The sequence below is a fragment of the Oncorhynchus tshawytscha genome, linkage group LG18 (assembly GCF_018296145.1).
Source record: "Oncorhynchus tshawytscha isolate Ot180627B linkage group LG18, Otsh_v2.0, whole genome shotgun sequence".
Classification (NCBI taxonomy): domain Eukaryota; kingdom Metazoa; phylum Chordata; class Actinopteri; order Salmoniformes; family Salmonidae; genus Oncorhynchus; species Oncorhynchus tshawytscha.
The window spans coordinates 25,501,767-25,524,368 of NC_056446.1; the positions used below are offsets into that span (position 1 = coordinate 25,501,767).

The window sequence follows — 22,602 nt, forward strand, 5'->3', positions numbered from 1 at the left end:
TATAAAGCCCTATTCATTTCCCCTGCACCACAATACACTGGCAGCCATTACAGTACAGAGTACAGAGCCCTTACAGATAGCCAGGTGAGGGAGATTTCTAGGGTCTACACACAAATAGTTCTGGTTTGGGTTCAGATACATTATGAGATACAGGCATACAGGTACAGGATGGTGGAATAAGAGACGACTGTGTTTCTGGCATGGACATTATGGAGCTATGTGAGTGGATAGACATGATATCCTTGGCTAGAGAAAGTGAGTGAGAGAGAAAGAAAGAACAGAGAGAGAGAGAGAGAAAGAACAGAGAAAGAGAGAGAGTAAGAACAGAGAAAGAGAGAGAGTAAGAACAGGGAAAAAGAGGGAGAGAGTGTACAAGCATCTCTACAACAGATCAGGGCACTTTTTTCTGGAACAAACTGGTTTTATAAACTACCAACATGCAGGGACTGGATTTGCCCCGATTGCCAACCCCCCACAATGTACTCCCCCCTTCAACACAATATTACTGATCAGGTTCCCTACCCATGCTCTAACCCCTCTCCCTCTCTCCTTCCCTTCGTCCTCTCCCCTGTTCTCATCCCGTCTCTATTGTCTCTGACTGTGTGCAGCTGGAAATGCCTTTTCATTTGTGGCCGGAGGGCCTTATAAGAGTCCCCACCCCCCCAGAGGTAAGGCTGACCCCCAGACCCTGTCATGGGACCCTCAGGTTATCCTGCTGCCCCCTACCTAACCCCCGTGAGGCATTTGCCCTGCATCAAAGCAGTGGACTGGCCCCCACTAACTCTGCTGCTAACCCCTCCTACTTACCTACCTACTACTTACCTATCTCTTACTTACCTTTCTCCTACTTACCTACCTCCTACTTACCTACCTCCTACTTACCTACCTACTACTTACCTACCTACTACATACCTACCTACTACTTACCTAGAAACCCTTGTTAATCACCTCCCTAACTACAAAACACTTCTGAGACAATTGCTGGCTGGCCGGATTGTAACCTCCTAGGTTAGCATGCAGCCCTCCCTCCACCTGCTGCCCACTAACACAGACCCCTCCCTCCACCTGCTGCCCACTAACACAGACCCCCTCCCTCCACCTGCTGCCCACTAACACAGACCCCCTCCCTCCACCTGCTCACCACTAACACAGACCCCTCCCTCCACCTGCTGCCCACTAACACAGACCCCCTCCCTCCACCTGCTGCCCACTAACACAGACCCCCTCCCTTTACCTGCTGCCCACTAACACAGACCCCCTCCCTTCACCTGCTGCCCACTTCCCACTAACACAGACCCCCTCCCTTCACCTGCTGCCCATTAACACAGACCCCCTCCCTTCACCTGCTGCCCACTTCCCACTAACACAGAACCCCTCCATTCACCTGCTGCCCACTATAACAGACTCCCTCCCTCCACCTGCTGCCCACTAACACAGACCCCCTGCCTCCACCTGCTGCCCACTAACACAGACCCCCTCCCTTCACCTGCTGCCCACTAACACAGACCCCCTCCCTCCACCTGCTGCCCACTAACACAGACCCCCTCCCTTTACCTGCTGCCCACTAACACAGACCCCCTCCTTGCACCTGCTGCCCACTAACACAGACCCCTCCCTCCACCTGCTTCCCACTTCCCACTAACACAGACCCCCTCCCTCCATATGCTGCCCACTAACATAGACCACCTTCCTCTACCTGCTGCCCACTAACACAGACACCGTCCCTCCACCTGCTGCCCACTAACACAGACACCCTCCCTCCCCCTTCCCAGAGACCCCCATGCTGCCCACTAACACAGACCCCCTTCCTCCACCTGCTGCCCACTAACACAGACCCCCTTCCTCCACCTGCTGCCCACTAACAGAGACCCCCTCCCTTCACCTGCTGCCCACTAACACAGACCCCTCCCTCCACCTGCTGCCCACTTCCCACTAACACAGACCCCTTCCTCCACCTGCTGCCCATTAACACAGACCCCCTCCCCTCGGTGTCTTTGGGTTTCCACTAACTACCAGGATGGTTGTGATCTGATATTTCTCCCTGAACTTCACATGTAAGAGGTTCAGTACTTTAGTACTACTATGTACTTGGTAATTCAAATTAGGGGTGAAAGTAAGGTGGTCTGGTACGCCGTACCGGTAAAATAAATAGTGGGGGTACGCCGTACCGGTAAAATAAATAGTGGGGGTACGCCGTACCGGTAAAATAAATAGTGGGGGTACGCCGTACCGGTAAAATAAATAGTGGGGTACGCCGTCCTGGTAAAACAAATTGTGGGGTACACCGTACCGGTAAAATAAAAATAGTAAAACAAATAGTAGTGGGGTACGCCGTACCGGTAAAACAAATAGTGGGGTACGCCGGTAAAATAAATAGTGGGGTACGCCGTACCGGTAAAATAAATAGTGGGGTACGCCGTACCGGTAAAATAAATAGTAGTACGCCGTACCCACCGGTAAAATAAATAGTGGGGTACGCCGTACCGGTAAAATAAATAGTGGGGTACGCCGTACCGGTAAAATAAATAGTGGGGGTACGCCGTACCGGTAAAATAAATAGTGGGGGTACGCCGTACCGGTAAAATAAATAGTGGGGGTACGCCGTACCGGTAAAATAAATAGTGGGGGTACGCCGTACCGGTAAAACATGAGCCTATCACAATAATGAAAACCAAATATCAAGAAAACTGCATGTCAGAGGCATGGAAAAGAGAGAATGGACATGAACACCGGTAGGAAAGCCTACGCTCCAAAATACTATGTGGTTCGGCGAGAACACTGACATTTTTCCAAGGCAGAGATGAGTGGCCGAAACCGAGACACGCGGACAGCAGTGGACACATACATTCTGTCCTAATTACAATCGCCAAGTGTCATTACACTTTTTGGTGTGTTGTGTAGAAGAGGTCTCTTTCCATTCACCACTGTTTAGAGGTTGGAGATATGTTGTGAGTAGATGAACATGTGTGGTAGTAAAGGAGCCCTTTACTGGCTCCTTTACTGACAATCAGATGAAGACATCATGACCGGTTGAGGTTATGCCACGGTAAAAGGTCATACATTTTAGAAGTTAAATCACAAATGTTTAAGACTCACAGAGATCCTATTGAATTAGTAGGGATTCTGTATGTAGTTCTATGATGAGGCCATCAAATGACATAGAAGGTCCTGTATCAGAATAAATTAATTCTACTTTCACCCCTGATTAGTATACAATCTCCATGACAATGACCAAATGATGGTTAGGTAACTGTACCAGGTCCCTCCCTCCCACCCCCAGACTCCCAGGCTGGGTTAGGACCTGCATGGGGGAGTAGAGAGAGCAGTGGCGGTGGCATTACGCTGAGTCTGTCACACACACACACACACTGTATACACACACACTGTATACACATACACACACACACACACTGTATACACATACACACACACACTGTATACACACACACTGTAAACACATACACACACTGTATACACACACACACTGTATACACATACACACACACACACACTGTATACACATACACACTGTATACACATACACACACTGTATACACATACACACACACACTGTATACACACACACTGTATACACATACACACACACACACACACACACTGTATACACATACACACTGTATACACACACTGTATACACACACACACTGTATACACATACACACACTGTACACACACACACACACTGTATACACATACACACACACACTGTATACACACACACTGTATACACATACACACACACACACACACACTATACACATACACACTGTATACACATACACACACTGTATACACACACACACTGTATACACATACACACACTGTATACACACACACACTGTATACACATACACACACACACACACACACACTGTATATACACACACACACAGCAAGACACACTCCTGTGTGCCGCTGGCACATTCAGATGGAGGATGACTGCATGGGTTAGTCATACAGGGTCCTGAAATTAGCCACATTTATAACAGTAATTACACATGCAGAACCCACACACACACTCAAACATGAACACACACACTCAAACATGAACCCACACACACACTCAAACACGAACACATACACACAGCGACCCACACACTCATCACTCATAACCATTTTAACTGATTAAGGAAAGGCTTGCGAGTACAATAAACCTTCGGGTCCATTCCATATTCTCTGGTGTGTGTGTGTGTGTGTGTGTGTGTGTGTGTGTGTGTGTGTGTGTGTGCTTCTCTCCACCCGTGCTTCCTCAGCGTAATGGCCTGTGATTAATCTTGGCTAATCAATATGCATTACTGTTAGGATTCATGATGTTCCCTTCACTCTGCTGTGTGACTACTGTCCAATCTACGTCTCGTCAAATCACTACCCACCCCTCTGTCACATGCCCGCCTGATCACCTGAGCATGTGTCACGGAAACAAATGTCGCGTCTCTGGCATCATTAAAGGTGAAGACTGTTATTTATCAAATCAATTCTCTGTAAATATTATTACATGATTAGACTAATCATGTAAATTGAATTAACTAGGTAGTCGGGGCACCATGGAAAATCTTCAGATTACAAAGTTATCATTTTCCGAATATAACTCTTCAGATATTTTAATATCTGATCAATTAGTCTTCTAATTAATGAATTATTCTTTACCTCACATCAGTCTCATTCCAAACATCGTAAATTGATAGCTATCTGCATGAACCCAGCCTAAACTATGAATCATCCATACACTATTGGCTTAATCATTTATTTACTAACTAACTAAATAATCACAGAAATGCATAAACAAACAAACAGTAGATATTGGTAGGGAAGATCAATGATAGGGAAGATCCCCTAGTGGGCTAAGCCGATATGACAGCTTGGTGGACAAAGGGAAGGGGCTGTGGACTGAGAAATTAGCAGGAAAGACAAAATGGATCACTACACACTGGATAATTATATTAATTGAAATGCTAATCCTTTGCACATGAACGCTCGCTCATTCGGGAATAATTCAAATCAATATATTTACGCCCATATGTCGTTGTTGTCTTCTCTGTTGGAATCGTTGGTCCGTCTGCGGAAGAGTCAGTTCATCAGAGAGTCTCTGGTTACTCATGGTGGTAGCTCTATCGGCGGCTCCTGGTAGTGTCTGTTGTCATGGATACGTCAGGCGTCCATTGTTCTTAAAGTAGTTCTTTCGGCGGTTGTCGGTATTTGCATCCCAGGTTGACATAATTTCTAGCTGCAGACTTGTAATTAGTATCTAAGATTTGCTCTTATTTTGTAGGGATCGATAGTCTCAGAGTTTAACCATTTTCAGCCATGTAGCCAATGCTCCACGTTGCATAGTTTTCTAGTTTTGGTAGTCAAACCTGTGCCACCTCAGCTTACACAGAGATATGCGTGGTCTGAAGAGGATTTCCTCAGGAGGGGTTTTTATTCGTAACAATAGAAAAGGGCGGTTCCATGATGCCAGATCATGTCTGTGTTCACGGGGGCGTGGCCGCTGACTAGTGAAACTTTACAGGGAATTAAATTCCCTCAAATTAAAAATGTTGACACCACATTGCCTAATTTCACAAATAGTTTCATCTTTACTCATTCATTTTATACAAGAATTAGATGCAAACCCCATTATTGAGAAATGTACACATTCAGAGATATAGTTATGTGTGTTTCATGTCCTTCGTGAGGTCACCAAATGAAACACACTCAACATAACTGCCCCTTAAGTGTCCACGGACCATTGCCACACTCTCAAAGGTGGAAATATTGTTTAAAACTCCCATTTTGGGGATTTAGGAGTTTGGCCAAGTGAAATCCCTTGTTCTCTCTCTGCATGACCAGGGGGAGAGAGTCTCTGCCAGGAATTTATGGCCTGAGATAACAGTGAGAGAGGGGGAAACCACGATCTACACCCAGAAAGAGCCACGTCATGACACAAACTAACAACACAACACATGTTATCTACATGAGTTAGATTAGAGCTATACTAACAGGAATGTTGATTGATCAAACAATCGACCAAACAATCTTTTTCACTTAATTGGCTTGATGATGGTTTAGACTTGGGAGAGGGCTATGTATGTTTTGATATGTCTCTGAATGGGGGGCTCTGTAGGGTTATGTAGTAGGGAATAGATTGAGAGGAGATAAATTTGCCTACTTAATTATTATAATTATATAATATATATAATTATCATTTGAGGCCGATGCTTTGCTGCCTCTTAACGAAAGTGTTTGACCAAATTGCTGAGATTTCTGCTGCATAGCAACAGTCTAGGAACACCAACTGTCTTTTTCTGTCTTGGATGTTGCCTGTAAGCTAGCTAGGTGCTTTTGTTTTAGACGGACTGTGAATGATGACTCCCTCTTGTTCTTTTGCCGCTTGCTTTGTGCTTCCTTCTGGCGCTAACCGCGTTGTGCTAACCGCGTTGTGCTAACCGCGTTGTGCTAACCGTGTTGTGCCAAACACTCTGTCATGTTTTGTTACTGTGTGTTCTTGTCAGACTGCACTGTGTTGTCAGTGGCGTGCTTTGTGCTTTTTGTGTGTTCAAATAAGCTCTTTTCTTTTATGACGATTTCTTTGTCTTTGTATGTCTGAACAGCTCTGTTGTCTTTGAGTGAGTGTTTGTTTGGAGTGTGTGTGTGTGTGTGTGTGTGTGTGTGTGTGTGTGTGTGCGCTCCAGTCCACTGTTTATTTGGTTTGTAAGTGGCGCATGCACTATGTTAAATTGTATGATTTGCGCTCTGCCGCTGTGTGTGACTACTGTCAGTCCAGCTGTGTCACGTCATTTTGTGTTTCAGAGAGTTTTGCTTCCTCGCCTGACTCACTGCTCTGCCGCTGTCCTGGTCTTGCCGCTCTCAGCAGCCAGCGGTCAGCAGTGCTCTGTGTGGTGTTCATTGGTTCCCTCTGGTGCTTCTCTTGTCGTTTTGTTCTTGTAGTTGCAGGACCCCCACCTATATGATCAGGTCTATAGGTACTTAGACCTCCCAGGACAGGTATGTGATCTCATTACAAACCATGTGTCTTTTTACAGCTCATCGTCCCTAGGACAATATTTAGACATGTTATAATGCATTATGAAGACCTAATGTCATGTTCCCACTGCTGTAGGTATGGGAACTAAGAATTCTGTTGTGTATTTTGGCAAAAATGATTTAATTAGTAAAGTAAAGTTCAATTCGTTGTACATGATCTTTATTTTAATTTTGGTGTATAGTAGACACCATGTTTCTTGTAGTACTATACATTCAACATGCCCTGTAATGTCCAGCTCATTCAACTAAAATGTCAGCTACAGCTTTCCTTGTTCCCAGACTTCACATAGCAGTGTGGTATTCCTCACCTACACTATGTTCTGCCTTACACTTGTTCTGTGTTGTGTGCCACCTTCTGTGTGTCCCGTTTTATGTATGTGTAGACTGAGCATCCTACTCTATGTCTATGTAAACATTCCATATGGCTTAGTATCCAATGAAAATGAGAGAGTCACTATGACAACAGCTACTGTGCAAAGCCAAGAGCAGAGATAAGTTTTACTTATGAGGCTTTATGGGATTGTGTTTGTGTTTTGGTTTTACTATCCTTGTGGGGACCAGAAGTCCTAATAAGGATAGTAAAACAAGAAACATTCAGATAAGTGGGGACATTCCTTTATATTTAAATATTATTTTACTAGGCAAGTCAGTTAAGAACAAATTCTTATTTACAATGACAGCCTACCCTGGCCAAACCTGGGCCAATTGTGCGGTTGTGATACAGCCTGGAATCGAACCAGGGTCTGTAGTGACGCCTCTAGCACTGAGATGCAGTGTATTAGACCGCTGCGCCACTCAGGAACCGGTCCTCACAAGGAAAAAGGCTATTTTTGGTTTAAGGGTCAGTTTTAGTCTTAGGGTTACAATTAGGTTTAGGAGTTAGGGTTAAAGTTAAAGTTAGGAGTTAAGGTTAGGTTAAGGGGAAAATAGGATTTGGAATGGTAATAAATGTTTTGGTCTCCACATGGATAGTAACACAAATGTGTGTGTGTGTGTGTGTGTACCAAACTTTGTTATTCCCGATCCAATCAATGTGAAGACAGGAGTGAACCAACTGTTGACTCTCTTTATTAAATCTTTCTTCTCTCTGTTGCCTCCTGTCTTTGCACTCAGTTCTGCTCTCTGTCTCTCTTTAAATGTTAAATAAAAAGATAGCTCTTCCCTCTACTTGTAATCAAAGCAGTTTAAATGTGTGTGAAGGGAACTTCAATGAAGTGCTGTGTTTGTCTGATAGTTCTGTACAGATGAAGACCCTAGTCTCTCTCTCTTTGTCTGTCTCTCTCTCTTGCCTCTTTCCTCTCTTCATTCTTCCAACCCCCCTCCCTCTTCTCTCTCTCCTCCCCCCTCTCCTCCTACCTTCCTCCCTCTATCCCCTCGTTCTCCAGGTTAGGGGAAACGACCGTACTCTGGAGACTGAGAAGATCCCGCGGGCGCCTCACGACCGGAAGAAGGAGTGGCAGAAACTGGCGCTCGGGGCGGAGCTAGCTGAGGACGACCCTGAAGAGGCCCTGAAACACAGAGAGCCTAATGGCTCCGCTCCCTACCACGACAGGTCTGGGTGAGTGTGTGTGTGTGTGTGTGTGTGTGTGTGTGTGTGTGTGTGTGTGTGTGTGTGTGTGTGTGTGTGTGTGTGTGTGTGTGTGTGTGTGTGTGTGTGTTCGTGTTTCTCTGTATATGGAGCATTGGGGAACGCTATTAAACCCCAATGTTACTCTATATGGAGAATTTGTGTCACGTCCCAATTCCCCGTCTCCCTTATGTTTTAACATTTTATTTAACTAGGAGACCCAGAGTCTCTTTTTCAAGGGAGACCTGGCCAAGATAGCAGCACAAACAATACATTACAGAATTAAAACATACAACGATACAATACAACATGATCCAGCCTAAAAATAGCATTTACACTCCTCTGTAACAGAGTCTCCCATCAATATTTTAAATTCATTCAGTGGCACTAACATATCTAGATGAAGCATGGATTGTAGATTATTCCATGCCTCTGGTGCACTAGAAGAGAAGGCAGTCTTGCCTAATACTGTGAATGTCCTGGGGACTTTAAGTAGCAACACCTAGCAGACCAGGTATGGTAACTGCTGGTGGTGAAGGAGACCAGACTACAGAGGTAAAGAGGGAGTTTACCCAAAAGGGCTTTGTAGATGAACACATAGAAATGTAGCGTTCTGAGCATATAAAGTGAGGTCCAATCTACCATTTGGTACAATGTGCAATGGTGGGTGAGTGACTTGGCATTTGTAATAGAGTTCCTTTAGCACTTGTGTAACACTTTAATGCTTCCCCTTTCTCTATATCAAACACTATCAATCAATCAATCAATCAATCAATCAATCAATCAAATGTATTTATGAAACCCTTCTTACATCAGCCAATGTCACAAAGTTCTGTACAGAAACCCAGTCTAAAACCCCAAACAGCAAGCAATGCAGGTGTAGAAGCACGGTGGCTAGGAAAAACTCACTAGAAAGGCCAGAACCTAGGAAGAAACCTAGAGAGGAACCAGGCTCTGAGGGGTGGCCAGTCCTCTTCTGGCTGTGCCGGGTGGAGATTATAACAGAACATGGCCAAGATGTTCAAACGTTCATAGATGACCAGTAGGGTCAGATAATAATAATCACAGTGGTTGTCGATGGTGCAACAGCACCTCAGGATTAAATGTCAGTTGGCTTTTCATAGCCGAACATTCAGAGTTAGAGACAGCAGGTGCGGTAGAGAGAGAGAGTCAGAAAAACAGCAGTTCCGGGACAAGGTAGCACATCCAGTGAACAGTGAACAAGGATCGGGAGACACTGTGGCCCCATCCGACGGGGCCAACCAGGCATGATATAACCCCGCCTACTTTGCCAATGCACAGCCCCCCCCAACTGCCCTGAGACAAGGCTGATTATAGCCCACAAAGATCTAACGCTTCCCCTTTCTCTATATCAAACACTACCCTGTCATGTGTAACGTTCTAATCCTTCCCCTTTCTCTATATCAAACACTACCCTGTCATGTGTAACGTTCTAATCCTTCCCCTTTCTCTATATCAAACACTACCCTGTCATGTGTAACGTTCTAATCCTTCCCCTTTCTCTATATCAAACACTACCCTGACATGTGTAACGTTCTAATCCTTCCCCTTTCTCTATATCAAACACTACCCTGTCATGTGTAACATTCTAATCCTTCCCCTTTCTCTATATCAAACACTACCCTGTCATGTGTAACGTTCTAATCCTTCCCCTTTCTCTATATCAAACACTACCCTGACATGTGTAACGTTCTAATCCTTCCCCTTTCTCTATATCAAACACTACCCTGACATGTGTAACACTCTAACACTTCCCCTTTCTCTATATCAAACACTACCCTGACATGTGTAACACTCTAACACTTCCCCTTTCTTTATATCAAACACTACCCTGTCATGTGTAACACGTAACACTTCCCCTTTCTCTATATCAAACACTACCTTGTCATGTGTAATGTTCTAATCCTTCCCCTTTCTCTATATCAAACACTACCCTGACATGTGTAACGTTCTAATCCTTCCCCTTTCTCTATATCAAACACTACCCTGTCATGTGTAACGTTCTAATCCTTCCCCTTTCTCTATATCAAACACTACCCTGACAAGTGTAACGTTCTAATCCTTCCCCTTTCACTATATCAAACACTACCCTGACATGTGTAACACTCTAACACTTCCCCTTTCTCTATATCAAACACTACCCTGACATGTGTAACACGTAACACTTCCCTTTCTCTATATCAAACACTACCTTGTCATGTGTAACGTTCTAATCCTTCCCCTTTCTCTGTGTAACGTTCTAATCCTTCCCCTTTCTCTATATCAAACACTACCCTGTCATGTGTAACGTTCTAATCCTTCCCCTTTCTCTATATCAAACACTACCCTGACAAGTGTAACGTTCTAATCCTTCCCCTTTCTCTATATCAAACACTACCCTGACATGTGTAACACTCTAACACTTCCCCTTTCTCTATATCAAACACTACCCTGACATGTGTAACACTCTAACACTTCCCCTTTCTCTATATCAAACACTACCCTGTCATGTGTAACACGTAACACTTCCCCTTTCTCTATATCAAACACTACCTTGTCATGTGTAACGTTCTAATCCTTCCCCTTTCTCTATATCAAACACTACCCTGACATGTGTAACGTTCTAATCCTTCCCCTTTCTCTATATCTTACACTACCCTGCCATTTGTAAAATATGCATTTCAATGCATTTCAATTAACAAGTGTGGCTTGTTAATTTGTGGAATTTCTTTCCTTCTTAATGCATTTGAGCCAATCAGTTGTGTTGTGACAAGGTAGGGGTGGTATACAGAAGATAGCCCTATTTGGTAAAATACCAAGTCCATATTATGGCAAGAACAGCTCAAATAAGCAAAGAGAAATGACAGTCCATCATTTCTTTACGACATGAAGGTCAATCAATTCAGAAAATGTCAAGAACTTTGAAAGTTTCTTTAAGTGCAGTCGCAAAAACCATCAAGCGCTGTGGTGAAACTGGCTCTCCACCACAGGAAAGGAAGACCCAGATTTACCTCATTACAGTTACCAGCCTCAGAAATTGCCGCCTAAATAAATGCTTCACAGAGTTCAAGTAACAGACACATTTAATATCAGAGGAGACTGCATGAATCAGGCCTTCCATGGTCGAATTCCTGCAAAGAAACCACTACTAAAGGACACCAATAAGAAGCAGAGACTTGTTTGGGCCAAGAAACACGAGCAATGGACATTAGACTCATCTGACCTTTGATCTGATGGGTCCAAATTGGAGATTTTTGGTTCCAACCACTATGTCTTTGTGAGACGCAGAGTAGGTGAACGGATGATCTCCGCATGTGTGGCTCCCACTGTGAAGCATGGAGGAGGAGGTGTGATGGTGTGGGGGTGCTTTGCTGGTGACACTGTCTGTGATTTATTTAGAATTCAAGGCACACTTCACCAGCATGGCTACCACAGCATTCTGCAACGATACGCCATCTCATCTGGTTTGCGCTTAGTAGGACATTCATTTGTTTTTCAACAGGACAATGACTCAAAACACACCTTCAGGCTGTGTACGGGCTATTTGACCAAGAAGGAGAGTGATGGAGTGCTGCATCAGATGACCTGGCCTCCACAATCACCCGACCTCAACCCAATTGAGATGGTTTGGGATGAGTTGGACCACAGATTGAAGAAAAAGCAGCCAACAAGTACTCCGCATATGTGGAAACTCCTTCAAGGCTGTTGGAAAAGCATTCCCCGTGAAGCTTGTTGAGAGAATGCCAAGAGTGTGCAAAGCTGTCTACATGATTCCATAGGTGTTATGTCCTAGTTTTGATGTCTTCACTATTGTAGAAAATAGTCCAAATAAATTGAGTAGGTGTGTCCAAACTTTTGACTGGTACTGTATATGGAGGGGATCTGTAATGCTAATGCCCCCCTCTCAGAGCTCCTAGTTACTTGGATGGGATGGACGGGCCATTCTCCCTAGCAGCGCTGCCCTACAGCCAGATGAATGAGCTGCTGAACCGCCCTGGGGACAGAATGTACACACGACCCCATGACCCCCCACCACCACCCCCTATGCACCATCTGGGAGACATCAAACCCCCCTCCATGATCAGGTGGGTATCACACACACACAGAGGCACACACACAAGAGGTGGTTAGAGCTTTGGACTAGTAACCAAAAGGTTGCAAGATCAAATCCCTGAGCTGACAAGGGCAAAAATATGTTGTTCTGCCCCTGAACAAGGCAGTTAACCCACTGTTCCCCAGCAGGCCATCATTGAAAATAAGAGTTTGTTCTTAACTGATTTGCCTAGTTAAATAAAGTTACAACAAAAAAAAGAAGCAAACTAGAGAATGTGTTACCACATGGGAGTGTCTCCCCACTACCTACCTAGTTTTGAGAATGCCCTTCACTCCAAATGGATACAACTCTCTTCTTCTGTTTCCAGTTCAGTTGTTTTCTCTACTCTGTTGTTCTCTTCTATTCATGGATGCATGTTTATTGTTTTGAACATTTGTTTTGGACTGAGCATATCGTCAATGAGCACTGATGAAGATTTCATCAAAATGTCATGACAGTGGCTTGGAAATACAATGACATTCAAGTGGAGGCAAATAAATAGTAGGAAAACCTTTTGTCATAATTTTGCTGTCACCAGATTGACTTTAGATGCAGTATAACGTTAGCTAGTTAGCTAAGATTGAGGGGAGGAGGTAACAATACTTCATATTAACTACCTACATTATTACACATATTATGCGTTAATTGTGGAAATAAATTGAAGAGGTGACAGTGAAGAGGCGACTCCGGGATGCTGGCCTTCTAGGCAGAGTTGCAATGAAAAAGCCATATCTCAGACTGGCCAATAAAAATAAAATATTAAGATGGGCAAAAGAACACAGACACTGGACAGAGGAACTCTACCTAGAAGGCCAGCATCCCGGAGTCGCCTCTTCACTGTTGACATTGAGACTGGTGTTTTGCAGGTACTATTTCATGAAGCTGCCAATTGAGAACTTGTGAGGCGTCTGTTTCTCAAACTATACACTCTACTGTACTTGTCCTCTTGCTCAGTTGTGCACCGGGGCCTCCCACTCCTCTTTATATTCTGGTTAGGGCCAGTTTGTGCTGTTCTGTGAAAGAAGTAGTACACAGCATTGTACAAGATCTTCAGTTTCTTGGCAATTTCTTGCATGGAATAGGCTTCATTTCTCAGAACAAGAATTGACTGCTGAGTTTCAGAAGAAAGTACTTTGTTTCTGGCCATCTTGAGCTTGTAATCGAACCCACAAATGCTGATTCTCCAGATACTCAACTAGTCTAAAGAAGGCCAGGTGTATTGCTTCTTTAATTAACACCACAGTTTGCTAACTGAAATGAAATGATACACTTGGATTAGCTGACACAACATTCCATTGGAATACAGAATCTTTCAATGGCCCTAGGATCCAGGTGGACAGAGGTGGTCTGCCAGTCACTGGGACGACAACCCAACTTGGGATGGGGGGGAGGTTTTAGCGAGTGGAATAGTGAAGAACAATTGGAGGTTTACTCAGTAGCAGTGCTAATCCTGTATCATGGTACAGTTATATAGACACTCAGTCATCATGGTGCTTATTAATGGTAAGTTTACAAACATATATTATGATAAATATAATTTAAACTTGTATCTTGTTATGGTAAATGGGGAAATAAGTATAGCCAGTTATAATTGTAATGGCTTAGAAGATAATAAGAAAAGACGATCAGTATTTACCTGGCTGAAAGAGAAGGAAAATAACATCTATTGTTTACAGGAAACTCATTCACCAATTTTAGATGAAGTTTTGTGGAAAAAGGACTTAGGGGGCAAGATATACTTCTCCTATGGGCAAAGAAACTGAAAAGGGGTGATGATATTAATGAACAATATATTTGATCCAAATGGGCAAATTGTCCAAACAGATTCACAAGGTAAATGGATGATTTTAAATATGTTATTGGACCATAAACAGATTTGGCTCATGAATCTATTTTGGTGAAAAGAGTTCATATTAACAAAAGAAATAGAGGGATTAATAGTACAGAAAGATGGAAATAAAAACTGTAACATAGAGACACAGAATAAGTTAGAGGAAAAGCAAAAAATTACAAGTGTAATATAATATAAAAATAAAGCAAACTGGATGGAATATGGGGAGAGGTGCACCAAATGATTTCTTAATCTTCAACATAGAAATGTTACCAAAAATAATTTACTGGAACATGTTACAAATGACGGAGTCAACCACGATTCACCAGTCTTGTTTCAGTCTCCTCCATCTCCACTAACCAAAGTTTATTATTAGGATGTTTTTCATATTGATAATGTGAAATGAACAGCTGTCCAGAAAGACTCGGGTGAGGCCAATTTACAGAGCAGGAACTTCTAGATGCAATTAAAGCCTTTAAGCCCGGGAAAACTCCAGGACTGGATGGCATACCAGTTGAGGTATGCCCGGACCTCTGGCAGTCTCTATGGGGGGCCACAGGGTTATGATGTTCTCAGAGGACCATTATTACTGTAGCATGTTTTAACCACTCCTATAAAAAATATAAAAAATGTAACTAGGCAAGTCAGTTAAGAACAAATTCTTATTTACAATGATGGCCTACCGGAGAACACTGGGTTAACTGCCTTGTTCAGGGGCAGAACGACAGAATTTTACCTTGTCAGCTCGGAGATTCAATCTAGCAACCTTTTGGTTACTGGCCCAATACTCTAAGCACTAGGCTACGATCCCTTCGTCCTTCTCCCTCGCTCCACTACCCCCATCCAGAATCCATCCCTTCATCCTTCTCCCTCGCTCCACTACCTCATCCCTTCATCCTTCTCCCTCGCTCCACTACCCCCATCCAGAATCTATCCCTTCACCAATTTTGGCCCATTCCTCCTGACAGAGCTTGTGTAACTGAGTCAGGTTTATAGGCCTCCTTGCTCGCACATGCTTTTTCAGGTCTGCCCACAGATTTTCTATAGGATTGAGGTCAGGGCTTTGGCCACTCCAATACCTTGACGTTGTTGTCCTTAAGCCATTTTGCCACAACTTTGGAAGTTTACTTGGGGTCATTGTCCATTTGGAAGACCCATTTGCAACCAAGCTTTAACTTCCTGACTGATGTCTTGAGATGTTTCTTCAATATATCCACATAATGTTCCTGCCTCATGATGCCATCTATTTTGTGAAGTGCAGCAGTCCCTCCTGCAGCAAAGCACCCCCACAACATGATAGTGCCACCCCTGTGTTTCATGGTTGGGATGGTGTTCTTCGGCTTGCAAGCCTCCCCCTTTTTCCTCCAAACATAACAATGGTCATTATGGGCAAACAGTTCTATTTTTGTTTCATCAGACCAGAGGACATTTCTCCAAAAAGTATGATCTTTGTACTTTGCAGTTGCAAACCGTAGTCTGGCTTTTTTGTGGCAGTTTTGGAGCAGTGGCTTCTTCCTTGCTGAGCGGCCTTTCAGGTTATGTCGATATAGGACTTGTTTTACTGTGGATATAGATACTTTTGTACCTGTTTCCTTCAGCATCTTCACACGGTCCTTTGCTGTTGTTCTGGGATTGATTTGCACTTTTCGCACCAGGGTACGTTCATTTCTAGGTGACAGAACGCATCTCCTTAATGAGTGGTATGGCGGCTGCGTGGTCCCATGGTGTTTATACTTGCGTACTATTGTTTGTACAGATGAACGTGGTACCTTCAGGCGTTTGGAAATTGCTCCCAAGAATGAACTAGACTTGTGGAGGTGTACAATGTTTTTTGTGAGATCTTGGCTGATTTATTTTGATTTTCCCATGATGTCAAGCAAAGAGGCACTGAGTTTGAAGGTAGGCCTTGAAATACATCCACAGGTACACCTCCAATTGACTCAAATGATGTCAATTAGTCTACCAGAAGCTTCTAAAGCCATGACATCATTTTATGGAATTTTCCAAGCTGTATAAAGGCACAGTCAATTTAGTGTATGTAAACTTCTGACCCACTGGAATGGTGACACAGTGAAAATGACTTGTGTGATGCACAAAGTAGATGTTCTATCCGACTTGCCAAAACTATAGTTTGTTAACAAGAAATTTGAGAAGTTGTTGAAAAACGAGTTTTAATGATTCCAACCTAAGTGTATGTAAACTTAAGACTTCAACTGTATATACTGTATATACTTTTAGTCAATGCACTCCGACATTGCTCATCCTAATGTTTACATATTTCTTAATTCCATTATTTTGACATGGACGATACATTTGAGGTAATACAAGACAAGTACTGGAAACAATAGAACACTATGAAACATCTGGGAAACCAGGCCTGGTATTCATAGCTGATTTTTAAAAGGCTTCTGATAAAGTGCGACTGGAATTTTTATACAAATACCTGGAATATTTGAATTTCAGAGAATATCTTATACAATGGGTGAAAGTTATTAATAGTAACCCTAGGTGTACAATAGTAATTCATATTTCTCAGGAAGTATTAAACTGTCAAAAAGAGCTAAACAAGGTTGTCCACTATCAGCATATACAGTGCATATAATATCAGCATATACAGTGCATATAATATCAGCATATACAGTGCATATAATATCAGCATATACAGTGCATATAATATCAGCATATACAGTGCATATAATATCAGCATATACAGTGCATATAATATCAGCATATACAGTGCATATAATATCAGCATATACAGTGCATATAATATCAGCATATACAGTGCATATAATATCAGCATATACAGTGCATATAATATCAGCATATACAGTGCATATAATATCAGCATATACAGTGCATATAATATCAGCATATACAGTGCATATAATATCAGCATATACAGTGCATATAATATCAGCATATACAGTGCATATAATATCAGCATATACAGTGCATATAATATCAGCATATACAGTGCATATAATATCAGCATATACAGTGCATATAATATCAGCATATACAGTGCATATAATATCAGCATATACAGTGCATATAATATCAGCATATACAGTGCATATAATATCAGCATATACAGTGCTACAATCCTTGAGATGTTTCTACAACTTGACTGGAGTCCATCTGTGGTAAATTCAATTTATTGGACATGATTTGGAAAGGCACACCCCTGTCTATTTAAGGTCCCACAGTTTACAGTGCATGTCAGAGCAAAAACCAAGCCACGAGTTCGAAGGAATTGTCTGTTGAGCTCCAAGACAGGACTGTGTCGAGGAACAGATCTGGGGAAGGGTACCAACACATTCCTGCATCATTGAATGTCCCCAAGAACACAGTGGCCTCCATCATTCTTAAATGGAAGAAATATGGAACCACCAAGACTCTTCCTAGAGCTGCCCGGCCAAACTGAGCAATCCGGGGAGAAGGGCATTGGTCAGGGAGGTGACCAAGAAACCAATGGTCACTCTGACAGAGCTCCAGAGTTCCTCTGTGGAGATAGGATAACCTTTCAGAGGGACAATGATTTCTGCAGCACTCCACCATTCAGGCCTTTATGGTAGAGTGGCCAGACGGAAGCCAATCCTCAGTAAAAGGCACATCACAGCCCGCTTGGAGTTCGCCAAAAGGCACCTAAAGTCTCTCAGACCATGAGAAACAAGTATCTCTGGTCAAATGAAACCACATGGAGGAAACCTGGCACCATCCCTACATTGAAGCATGGTAGTGGCAGCATCATGCTGTTGGGATGTTCATCATGGGCAGGGACTGGGAGACTGGTCAGGATTGAGGGAAATATGAACGGGGCAAAGTACAGAGAGATCCTTGATGAAAACCTGCACCAGAGCACTCAGGACCTCAGACTGGAGGTTTACCTTCCAATAAGACAATGACCCTAAGCACACAGCCAACACAACACTGGCTTCGGGACAAGTCTCTGAATGGCCCTGAGTGGTCCAGAGAGAGCCCGCACTTTAACCCATTGGAACATCTCTGGAAAGACCTGAAAATAGCCGTGCAGTGACGCTCCCCATCCAACCTGACAGAGCTTGAGAGGATATTCAGAGAAGACTGGGAGAAACTCCCCAAATACAGGTGTGCCAAGCTTGTAGCATCATACCTAAGACTCGAGGCTGTAATCTCTGCCAAAGGTGCTTCAACAAAGTACTGAGTAAAGGGTCTGAATACTTATGTAGATGTGATTTAAAAAATACTGTTTTTGCTTTGTCATTATGGAGTATTGTGTGTAGATTGATGAGGGGAATGTAATCAATTTTAGAATAAAGCTGTAACGTAACAAACTGTGGTAAAAGTCAAGGGGTCTGAATATTTTCTGAATGCACTGTCATTAAAAAAAAAAGGTTGTTAGGTATAAGCAAGGCCATAAGCAAATAGATACATTTGACGACATGTTAATGCTGGCAAAGTTGTTTCCTTCTAAACATTTGACAACTTCAGCAATGTCATCGTATTTCCCGGCACTATGTAATTTAGACTAAACAGTCGTTAGCCTCCGTCCAGAATGACTGGGTTTATCACGGCTGTCGGGCACCACTATTACGCCGCCGGTAGAGGGCGGATTGAGAACGTTCATAGCAATGGCATAGCGCGACTGAGTGACGGGGGTGTAACCTATGAATAGCCTGTTGTGTTGAGTTTTGTTCTGCTTAACTCTGATGATGGGGACGTGAGCAGCTACAGGTGTGTTTCGCATCTCTGAAATGTTCTGCTCCGTTGAAGCGCAGGCAGAGGAAAGGAGGAAGGGATGGATTCTGGATGGGGGGTAGTGGAGCGAGGGAGAAGGAGGAAGGGATGGATTCTGGATGGGGGGTAGTGGAGCGAGGAGAAGGAGGAAGGGATGGATTCTGGATGGGGGTAGTGGAGCGAGGGAGAAGGAGGAAGGGATGGAATCTGGATGGGGGTAGTGGAGCGAGGGAGAAGGAGGAAGGGATGGAATCTGGATGGGGGTAGTGGAGCGAGGGAGAAGGAGGAAGGGATGGATTCTGGATGGGGGTAGTGGAGCGAGGGAGAAGGAGGAAGGGATGGATTCTGGATGGGGGTAGTGGAGCGAGGGAGAAGGATGAAGGGATGGATTCTGGATGGGGGTAGTGGAGCGAGGGAGAAGGATGAAGGGATGGATTCTGGATGGGGGTAGTGGAGCGAGGGAGAAGGATGAAGGGATGGATTCTGGATGGGGGTAGTGGAGCGAGGGAGAAGGAGGAAGGGATGGATTCTGGATGGGGGTAGTGGAGCGAGGGAGAAGGAGGAAGGGATGGATTCTGGATGGGGGTAGTGGAGCGAGGGAGAAGGATGAAGGGATGGATTCTGGATGGGGGTAGTGGAGCGAGGGAGAAGGAGGAAGGGATGGATTCTGGATGGGGGTAGTGGAGCGAGGGAGAAGGAGGAAGGGATGGATTCTGGATGGGGGTAGTGGAGCGAGGGAGAAGGAGGAAGGGATGGAATCTGGATGGTGGGTAGTGGAGCAAGGGAGAAGGAGGAAGGGATGGATTCTGGATGGGGGTAGTGGAGCGAGGGAGAAGGAGGAAGGGATGGAATCTGGGTGGGGGATGGATGGAATCTGGATGGTGGGTAGTGGAGCAAGGGAGAAGGAGGAAGGGATGGATTCTGGATGGGGGTGGAGCGAGGGAGAAGGAGGAAGGGATGGATTCTGGATGGGGGTAGTGGAGCGAGGGAGAAGGAGGAAGGGATGGATTCTGGATGGGGGTAGTGGAGCGAGGGAGAAGGAGGAAGGGATGGATTCTGGATGGGGGTAGTGGAGCGAGGGAGAAGGATGAAGGGATGGATTCTGGATGGGGGTAGTGGAGCGAGGGAGAAGGATGAAGGGATGGATTCTGGATGGGTAGTGGAGCGAGGGAGAAGGAGGAAGGGATGGATTCTGGATGGGGTAGTGGAGCGAGGGAGAAGGATGAAGGGATGGATTCTGGATGGGGGTAGTGGAGCAAGGGAGAAGGAGGAAGGGATGGATTCTGGATGGGGGTAGTGGAGCGAGGGAGAAGGAGGAAGGGATGGATTCTGGATGGGGGTAGTGGAGCGAGGGAGAAGGATGAAGGGATGGATTCTGGATGGGGTAGTGGAGCGAGGGAGAAGGATGAAGGGATGGATTCTGGATGGGGTAGTGGAGCGAGGGAGAAGGAGGAAGGGATGGATTCTGGATGGGGGTAGTGGAGCGAGGGAGAAGGATGAAGGGATGGATTCTGGATGGGGTAGTGGAGCGAGGGAGAAGGAGGAAGGGATGGATTCTGGATGGGGTAGTGGAGCGAGGGAGAAGGATGAAGGGATGGATTCTGGATGGGGGTAGTGGAGCAAGGGAGAAGGATGAAGGGATGGATTCTGGATGGGGTAGTGGAGCGAGGGAGAAGGAGGAAGGGATGGATTCTGGATGGGGTAGTGGAGCGAGGGAGAAGGATGAAGGGATGGATTCTGGATGGGGGTAGTGGAGCGAGGGAGAAGGATGAAGGGATGGAATCTGGGTGGGGGGTAGTGGAGCAAGGGAGAAGGATGAAGGGATGGATTCTGGATGGGGGGTAGTGGAGCGAGGGAGAAGGAGGAAGGGATGGATTCTGGATGGGGTAGTGGAGCAAGGGAGAGGGAGGAAGGGATGGATTCTGAATGGGGTAGTGGAGCGAGGGAGAAGGAGGAAGGGATGGATTCTGGATGGGGGTAGTGGAGCGAGGGAGAAGGAGGAAGGGATGGATTCTGGGTGGGGGTAGTGGAACAAGGGAGAAGGATGAAGGGATGGATTCTGGATGGGGTAGTGGAGCGAGGGAGAAGGAGGAAGGGATGGATTCTGGATGGGGGGTAGTGGAAGGGATGGATTCTTGGTGGGGGTAGTGGAGCAAGAGAAGGAGGAAGGGATGGATTCTGGATGGGGTAGTGGAGCGAGGGAGAAGGATGAAGGGATGGATTCTGGATGGGGGTAGTGGAGCGAGGGAGAAGGATGAAGGGATGGAATCTGGGTGGGGGGTAGTGGAGCAAGGGAGAAGGATGAAGGGATGGATTCTGGATGGGGGTAGTGGAGCGAGGGAGAAGGAGGAAGGGATGGATTCTGGATGGGGTAGTGGAGCAAGGGAGAGGGAGGAAGGGATGGATTCTGAATGGGGTAGTGGAGCGAGGGAGAAGGAGGAAGGGATGGATTCTGGATGGGGGTAGTGGAGCGAGGGAGAAGGAGGAAGGGATGGATTCTGGGTGGGGGTAGTGGAACAAGGGAGAAGGATGAAGGGATGGATTCTGGATGGGGTAGTGGAGCGAGGGAGAAGGAGGAAGGGATGGATTCTGGATGGGGGTAGTGGAGCGAGGGAGAAGGAGGAAGGGATGGATTCTTGGTGGGGGTAGTGGAGCAAGGGAGAAGGATGAAGGGATGGATTCTGGATGGGGGTAGTGGAGCGAGGGAGGAGGATGAAGGGATGGATTCTGGATGGGGTAGTGGAGCGAGGGAGGAGGATGGAGGGATGGATTCTGGATGGGGGTAGTGGAGCGAGGGAGGAGGATGAAGGGATGGATTCTGGATGGGGGTAGTGGAGCGAGGGAGGAGGATGAAGGGATGGATTCTGAATGGGGGGTAGTGGTGTGAGGGAGAAGGATGAAGGGATGGGGGTAGTGGTGTGAGGGAGGAGGATGAAGGGATGGATTAGCTTGTTGTACTGTTAGTGTACAACAAGAGTAGTATTCTCTTGACTCTCCATCTTCCTGTTATCTCTGCAAGATTTCCTTCCATTTCTTGTTCCTTCTCTCCCACCTGATATATATTTGTCACATCTTCTCTATTAATGCACTGCAGTTCAGTTAGCTTTCAATTAACAGTAACTCTGTCTTTCTCTTTTCCCTCTCCTCAGCTCCAGTTCAGGTTTTTCAGACAGCAGACCCCAATCTCCAGCACAGACTCACGGCTTCAACTCCAACACACCTCCCCCTCCGCCACCTCCCTTGCCCCCTCCACCTCCTCCCTTGCCTTCCATGTCTGGTTTTGGCCCTCGGGGCACCCCTCCTCCTCCTATTCCTCCTCTACCCATCCAGCAGCAGCCCCCGGCCATC

At 45.2% G+C, this 22,602-nt stretch overlaps 1 protein-coding gene across 1 annotated transcript in view; it reads left to right on the plus strand.

The window, feature by feature from the left end:
- Positions 1–22,602, plus strand: part of LOC112217790 (wiskott-Aldrich syndrome protein family member 1-like) — a 127,437-nt gene that overhangs the window by 104,037 nt on the left and 798 nt on the right. The window contains 4 exon segments of the mRNA XM_042300867.1: positions 6,949–7,005; positions 8,430–8,596; positions 12,520–12,696; positions 22,404–22,601. Coding sequence (XP_042156801.1) covers positions 6,949–7,005; positions 8,430–8,596; positions 12,520–12,696; positions 22,404–22,601 — 599 coding nt within the window.